The sequence below is a fragment of the Octodon degus genome, unplaced genomic scaffold (assembly GCF_000260255.1).
Source record: "Octodon degus isolate 3935 unplaced genomic scaffold, OctDeg1.0 scaffold00131, whole genome shotgun sequence".
Taxonomy (NCBI): Eukaryota; Metazoa; Chordata; class Mammalia; order Rodentia; family Octodontidae; genus Octodon; species Octodon degus.
In genome coordinates this window covers 848,275-856,224 of record NW_004524707.1, presented here as the reverse complement: position 1 = coordinate 856,224, position 7,950 = coordinate 848,275, and the positions used below count along the sequence as shown (strand labels likewise).

The 7,950-nt window shown below is 45.9% G+C and overlaps 1 protein-coding gene across 1 annotated transcript in view; it reads right to left on the bottom strand.

Annotated features, from left to right (window-relative positions):
• Positions 1–2,874: 2,874 nt before the first annotated feature.
• The window catches only part of Mfsd4a (major facilitator superfamily domain containing 4A), a 31,549-nt gene continuing 26,473 nt past the window's right edge, over positions 2,875–7,950 (bottom strand). The window contains exons 9-10 of the mRNA XM_004641125.2: positions 6,169–6,289; positions 2,875–4,894 (exon numbers count right to left, since the gene is read on the bottom strand). Coding sequence (XP_004641182.1) covers positions 4,839–4,894; positions 6,169–6,289 — 177 coding nt within the window. The 3' untranslated portion in view covers positions 2,875–4,838. The remainder of the gene's footprint in view (positions 4,895–6,168; positions 6,290–7,950) is intronic.

Here is a 7,950-nt window from a genome sequence, read left to right as displayed (position 1 = left end):
ATCAAATGGGCCTTTTCCGCCAGGCGTGGTGGCGCATGCCTATAATCCCCAGCACTTGGGAGGCCAGCCTGGGCTACATAAGCAAATTCAAGACTAGCCTGCACTACATAGGAGACTCTGTCTCAAAATAAAAACTGAAAAAAAAAAAACCTAAATAAATAGCTGTACCTAGTTGAAGCCACTATGTATTTCTAACCTTTCCACTAGTAACACTTCCTCTTTTAAGGACATGCTTAATTCTGAAGTGTTTTCTGTGTTTAATACATGCATATAGTGGCACCCTGATACTCTTAACATTGTCACTTTGCAGGGCTGGCATCATCAGATAGGAGCTGATCATGGACAGTTACAGAAGCTCAAGTTGCATGTCCTTACACAGTACTGTATTGCACCTTGTGACAGAAGGGGGTCCATGAAAGTGGCCCCAGTCACTGAGGTATAAGATAGCAGCATATAATAGTAATGAAGGAAAAGGAGCAAAGTTCTCTCAGGCTGTGCAGGTCAGTGGCACGCCCTGTTGCTTCAAGGTTGCTGGAGTGCCACACAATATTTTGTAACTCCTGTGTGTTTTTGTTTACCGAAGCCCCTCTCTGGCCAGGGTCCCATTCTGTGTTGCCACCATCTGTGGTGGCTTTTCAGCCCCTGTTGGGCTTCACATTTTTCTGTCTCCTTCCTAAGATGCTTTTTGCATTCCTTCCAAGAAACCTCATTTTCTCCTGTATTTCCTATGTTGGCTTCTCTCAGTTGCTCTGTTGGGTCCGTCCTTTTCTAAATCTTCAGGTGTTGAAGATCCCAGGGCTCAATCTTATCTCTGCATTTAATTCCTAGATGGTTTTCTTCAGTCCTGTGGCTTTGAACAATCTATGTGTATGTGCTCCCAGTATTTAGATTTTTATTTCTGACTTGTCTTTTAAGCTCTAGATTTCTGTATCTGTCTTCTGGACATCCAAGATAGCATCATAAAATGATCATGTGCAAAGCAAAACGTAGCTCTTGAGAGCTTCAAGGCTTTTCAGTGTTAAATAGTCTCATCATATACTCAGTTACACAGGTCAGATGCCTAGGGGTCTTGATTTCTGGCATTTTTAAAATTTTTGGAGGGAATGATTCTTGAGAAAAGGTGTCACTGTGGAATTCAGGCTGGCCTTCAACTCACTGTGTTCTGCAGGCTGGCCTTGAATTTTCAGCCCTCCTACCTTAGCTTCCTGAGTTCTGGGTTTATAGGCCTACCCTACCATGCCCAGCTCCATCTTTTATACCAACACTCAGCTGGGCATGTTGGTGCACGCATGCAATCCCAGCCCTTGGGAGAGTGAGGCAGGAGAATCATTGTGAGTTTGAGACCAGCCTGGGTTTTACAAAGTGAGCTCAAGGCCAGCCTGGACTGCTTAGTGAGACCCTGTCTCAAAAGATAAAACTCGGGGCTGACGAGATGGCTCAGTGGTCTAAAGCACCTACTTGGAACAAGCTTGGCAAAGCACAGGGACCGCGGTTCGATCCCCCAGCACCACATGCCAGCCAGCCGCGCCCCCTGGTGGGCTGAGCTGGCCACACACACACACACACAATAAATAAATAAACTTTAAAAAAAAATAAAAAAAAAAAAGATAAAACTCGCACACAAACCTATACTCAATTCACAAGTTCTCTCAGCTTGACCTTCAGAATACAGTTTTGTTACGACTACTCGACTACTTCACGCTACCAACGTGGCCCAGAACACCACTCTGTGTTCCAGTCTGACAGTCCCTACGCTGCTCTCCCAGGCCCATGCTTGCCATGCAATAACAACCCAGGAATTAGTGAAAACATGAGCACCAACCATGTCACTTCCTTGCTCGCAATTGTGGTGACTTCACATCACGCACAAGTTGCCCACACTCGGAGCCACACTCAGAGCAGTGGGGCATCTTGAGCTGGCCCCAGGTAGCACTCGGCGTCCTCCTAAAGTCATCCTTCCTCACTGCACTTGCACCGCACCACCTGCCTGCCCCAGCAACTGCCACTCTAACTTTACGGCACATAATCCAGTCTAGGCTCTTGTGCCTGCGCCCTGCCTAATAGGTCCTCTTCAGGTCCTGGATGGCTTGCTTCTTCTGAGCAAGCCTGCCATGCATCTTGACAGTCTGCTTATTTTTCATATGGGATTGTACTGCTGGTCACCCTGCTGCTTACTAGGTGTTTTTTACTGTCTCCGTGTTTCCACCCTCAGCGTCATCCTTGTGAGGCAGGGACCCCCCCCCCCTTTTTTTTTTTGCAGTACCAGGGATTGAACTCAGGACACTGCTTGCCAGGTAAGTGCTTATTTTACTGAGCTATCTCCTCGGGCCCTGAGGCAGGGACTCTTAACTCAGGACTAAAACAGCACTTAGATCAGAGCTGGTGCTCAGTCAGGTTCTCAAATGAATAAAAGAATTCTCTGCAGCACACCCAACCTGTCACTCTGTGCATATAGTGAATCTGTGTACTCTTGGGTTGGATCCCCCTCATCCAGCCAGTAAGATTATGGGATCAGGGCAGCTTCAAAGCACTCTGAAATGCTGAACTTTTGCAAGAAAGGAATTTAGGAAAAAAGAGCCCTTTACTTGCTTTGTAACTGACTTTGAACTGTGGTGTGAGACCCTATCTAACCTATTAAGTTATCTGGAGGAGAGAAGAACTCTCAGCCTTAGGTGTAGGAGTTTCCTTCTAAGAATCAGCTGAGGGCTGGGCTGTAGCTCAAGGGTTCTTGCCTGGCAGGTGAAAGGGCCTAGATTCTGTCCCTAGCGCTGCACAACCCCAAACCAAATGAAAACGCCTATGAGCCACGTGAACCTGCTAGTTTTAGTGCTTGCAAACAAGAGTGAGGTGTCATTCATAACATAATACACTTCATACATTTAAAATACTTTATTTTAGGAAAGGTACTCTTAGATTTTTGTCTTTTCTGTATTAACAAATTAATTACAATCAACTTAGATATACCATTGATTTTCTTTCTAAATCTGTATAAAAAGGGTGTTTTCTTGAAAAAGCACAAGAAAAATAAAACTTCCTTTCTGCCCAGGCCAGTCGCTACTGTTAGACTGCATTTTTAAATTTGATTAGCATCTAATACTTTTGAAATATTTATTGACACAGTTAAAACTATGCCCCTACATCACTGACCAGTTTTCCTAAGAAGCCAGATCTGTTTTACATGTATGTACCAAACAAATGAACAATTTCTAAATTGCTTCTGAGGAGGTCTTTAAAATAAAGGTTACCAAAATTTATTAATTTCTAGGTCAGGCATATATAGCAAGTGCTTTATACAAATTCACTTAATTCTCTTATTATTCCTATGAGGTAGGGTACTTTTAGAAATGTTAGTTTCCTGGTTTAAAAAACAAAAGTGAGGTTGGAAGTACCTCACAGGTAGAAGGCCAGGCAGCAGCTGATCTGGATTTCTCTCCAGCCAGATTATCGTCACTATGGGCTGGTGGTGGTGGCGGGGGGAACTGACAGCCTCAACACAGGTCCTCGAGAAACCTTTCAGCATCAGGTGGGCTTGGTAGGAACCACGATCTACTTAGGTTTTGATGCATACCTGTACTTTGGTATATATATAGTACAGGTCACCCAAGTACTGTAACCGCTCTCCACTTCCACCAGTCGCAAAATACTTCCCTGTTTCCTGCAGCCTCAGTCCTCCTCTGGCCCTGTCTGAGCTGGGGAGTCTGCATTCTCTCTATTATGACCCACTTCGTTGCATAGGAGCCCAAAGTCCTAGGCAGGGTATACTGCTTTCGGTACAGGATACAGCTTGAATTGTTCAGTAGTCCCAGACCTTGACATGCTAAAAAAAAAAAAAAAATGTTTCCTCTATAAAAGATGTAAAATTTAGAGGAGATAATTTTGGAAATTCTTAGTATTGGTTATACCTTTTACATGGCTAGTCAAGTGTCAGGAAAACAAAACAGCCATCTCATTGTCTTAGGTGATTTCTGGGACAGTCAGCATTGATAGATACATAGGGCAAAAGCCCTGATTCCTAGCCTTTGCCGGTTTCGGTGGTATAAATACTCCCTCCGTGGTGGGTCTGAAGCTACCAGCGTGCCTCTCAAGAGGGCTGGGAAGACGGGCCCAGCAGATGCCAGCCCCAGCTGCCACACAACTCCAAGGGCCTCACTACAGTAAAACTAAGAAGTGATAAGTTTTGACTATTATAAGTTAATTTAATTTTAATCACGGTTGCATTTGACAACCAGCTCTCAAAATAAAAATTTACCAATCAGCTTTTCTAAGCTGGCTGGAGCTAGCCAGACATACCACTGAAGTGATGTCCCAAAGAGGATGGCTCAGCCTCTCCTTTTGATGTCCTCCAATACAGATAACCTGTTCACAGTGGGCATGGGGAGACTCTGGACTCTTAGTAGAAAAGACATAGATTTTTTTTTAACATGCCAGGGAATAACAGAGTTTGTTTTGATTGATTTAAAATATATCTACATATAGCAATGATCATTAAGCTTTGCAATTTCAGCCTATTTTTTTCAAACTTCAACTAAGAGTGATCTCAAACCCAGGGTATGGTCCATGCATAGCTGCCTTCTGCCCTCCCAGCTCGGTGTCCTGGACAGCTCTTTCCAAAGCCAAACCAGGGGAGCCAAAGGCAGTTGGAATCAGTAGGTAGGCAAGCCTCTAATGATTTGCCAGGGGGAGACCCAGGTACCCAGACAATGCCTTCTACCCAACTGAGAATGAGTGGAGACGATTCGAGCAAAGGTAGGTCTCCCGTGAGCTTCAGCTTCCTGCAGAAGTACGGTTGCCTCAGTGCTCAGCAGCTGGAGGTCTTTCTTGCCTCTTAGCAGCCACTTTCACCTCTGGTAGCACTCAGGGCTCTCCATCCCCAGTGGTTTGTCTTGGGTAGGAACTATGGAAGACAAAGGCGTATAAAACAGGTAGCATGTCTTGGCAGCTCCGACTGCTAGCAGCAATGATTCGTTATGAAAGCTGGCACAGCTCTTTGCTTTGGCACTGTTGCTGGATTCGCCCCAGGAGAGGTCAGGACTACTACTCCCACAGACTCATGGGGGCCGGTTCCTTGAGACTAGTGCTGAGGGTTGAAGAATCCTCAATTTATTTTTGCCTTCCATGAAAAAGGAACACGACTATTGTTATTCATGTGATATTCAGCAGCTGTTAATGGAACTGAACATGTATCTTAAATGAAGGTCTGTGCTGACTGTTAGCCTAGACAGTGAGGAGCTCCAGCCACCTGAGAAGCACAGGTGTGCTTGGTGCTGTTTCAGGGGTGCTCCTGCACTTCTGGCCTTGCACTGAGGGATGAGGGGAGTGTCTCTGATGGGAAGGAGGACTGAGGATGCCTGTTCCTTCAGTCTTTGTGGGGACTGCAGCCTATGGGGAGTCCAGGATGGGATGGGAAGGGCTCAGGGCTATGAAGGTAGCACTGGGATTCCCCCTGCCCAGGGTCTCCAGGAGGGAGGCTACTTTGAGAGGTGGATTGGTCCAAAGGACTTCTTTTCTTTAATGTGTTTGGTTGTTACAGGGTCTCACTATGTAGCTTGGGTTCATAATGATCCTCCTGTTTTGAGCCTCCCCAGTACTGGGATCATAAATGTGCACTGCTACACACAGACTCTGTGGCCAGCTTGGCCTACCCTGGGGGCTGGGCTGGCATGACGTGGTGCCAGTGCTTGCCTGTGCTTGCCTAAGCTTGCCTAAGCAGGCACTTTAGTCCACTGAGCTATCTTGCTGGCCCAGGACTTCTTTTTGAAGAGATTTGGGCCAGAGTCAAAATCCCCAACTGGAAGGTAGCTAATTAGGCCGCTGGGCAGAGCTCCAGCAGGGAGGCAGGCTGTGTGTCCCTGTCCCTGAACAGGCTGGAGAGTTTTGGCCCATGGTTTCCCAGCACAGTGGGATGCAGGAAGCCAGGGTCACAATGCATGCCCCTCTGCTCACGGAGGAAGCCTGAGCCAGGCCATCCGACTCTCGCTGGCCTTAGGAGCCCAGCAAGAACAATCACAGGGAAGGCAGGAAGAGGAGAAAGGAAGCTGGAGAAAAATAAACATTTCCTTGCATTTTACTTGGAACCAAATGGCACTTCTGCCGTGCTAACATAGCAGGCTCTCCCCACCCACCCTGCTCCATTTTCCTTCTCTTTGTGTAGAGAGATTCTTTCCCTACCTGCTGGGAGTCCAGGGTGCATCCTGTGGGAAAACAGGAGCAAGACATAGAAGGTAAAAGCCAGGCAGCCAAAGATCACACCACAGACCAGGAAACTATAGCTGCCCTGGGCCTGGAATATCTGCCAAAGGGAAAACAGAGATGTCAGCCATTAAAGCGCCACATGGAAGGGGCCCCACAGGAAGCTGGCTGCCCAGTCAAGGTGAGGCCTCATGCTAGTGGACAGGAACACAAGGACGGACATCTCAGCCTCGTCAAGGTTATACACAGCTGGGGGAAACCAGTCCTGCCTGATGGATGGGGCTGCATTGATGTCCCCCTGTAGTCTTCCAGCTCTGTTTTGGGGCTTGCTGAAAATCACCATTGAAATGGCAGTCACGTAAGATGTTTTTATACTTTAGGCCTAACTTGAGCTTTGCAGAAAATACATGTTTTTAACTTTATTATCAAAACTAAACACATATCAAAGGAACATGTGAAAAAAAAAATGTTAAAAGGGCTGGGGAGATAGTTCAGCGGTCCAAGTGCCTGCCTGGCAAGCACAAGGACCCAGGTTCCAACCCTGGTACTGCATGCCATTGCCGGCCCCAGAATCCTGGGTGTGCCATGCTGGCCCCAAAACCAGGCATAGTACCACATGCCTGTAATCCCAGTGCTGGGGAGGCTGACACAGTAGGATCACTACAAGTCCAAGCTGTATAGCAAGATCCTGTGCCAAATTAAATAAATAAATCAGTAAAAAAAATAAATAAAAAGCATGTGGAACTCCCATACCAACTCATCACCTCTATCAATCAGGGCCAATTTCATTTGTAACTTTCCACTTTATTCCTGCACTAGATTAATGTTTTTTTTTTTTTTTTTTTTTTTTTTTTTTCATCACAAATAGGACTTTATTTATCACTATTAAAAATCTGGATCTTAAACGGACTCTTGCACTGGTGGTTCATATCCATCAGCTCGTTCAACTTTAGCTCCAGTCTCATCTCCAGTAGCCTTTCCAGAGCTGCTACCTTCACCATGAAGCTCCATGAGTTTTCCCAATTCAAACTTGGGCTTCTTCAGCATTTTTACTTTTCTGACGAAGACATCATGAAGAGGGTAGATAGATTGGCAAGCCTTTTCTATGTCTTTCCCAATACTGTCTGGAATCAGTTTATTGACCACTTCCTTCAAGTCATTTGTCTGCACCTCCCGGGTCATGATTTCCATCATCTTCTTCCGGATCTGGCGGACCTGCTGGTGCTGAGCGTAAGAGGTCTTCCGTATCTGATTGTTGCGTTTTTTAGTAAAGCCAACACAGAACAGTCGAAGCAAATAACCATCGGTAGTCTTGACATCAACATGAGCTTCGATCATGGTCTGCCGTTTTTTGACCATGGAACACATTTTGTCCCGGGTGAGGTCCATGCCATGGAAGTTAGTCAGGCAGTTTTTGCCCTGAACATCTTCAGTAATTAGCTTGAATTTTCTAAAGGCAACTTCATCATTCTGCAGGTCAGCAAGGCTCACTTCAAACACACGACCTTTGAGCCCATCAGATGCAATTTTGGTTCCTTGGGTTCTGGTGACGAGTGTTTTTCCAATATTTCTTATGTTGAACATAGCCGGAGCCTTCACATCATACCAGTCTTTTTTAGAAAATGGATCAACCACTTTCTTCTTGGCTCCTTTTTTGCCGCCTTTCGTAAGGCGCTTGTTCTTGCCTACCGCCATGGTGCTGCTCAGAGAGACTAGATTAATGTTGAAACAAACCCTAGACCTGGAGCATTTCAGTCCAGA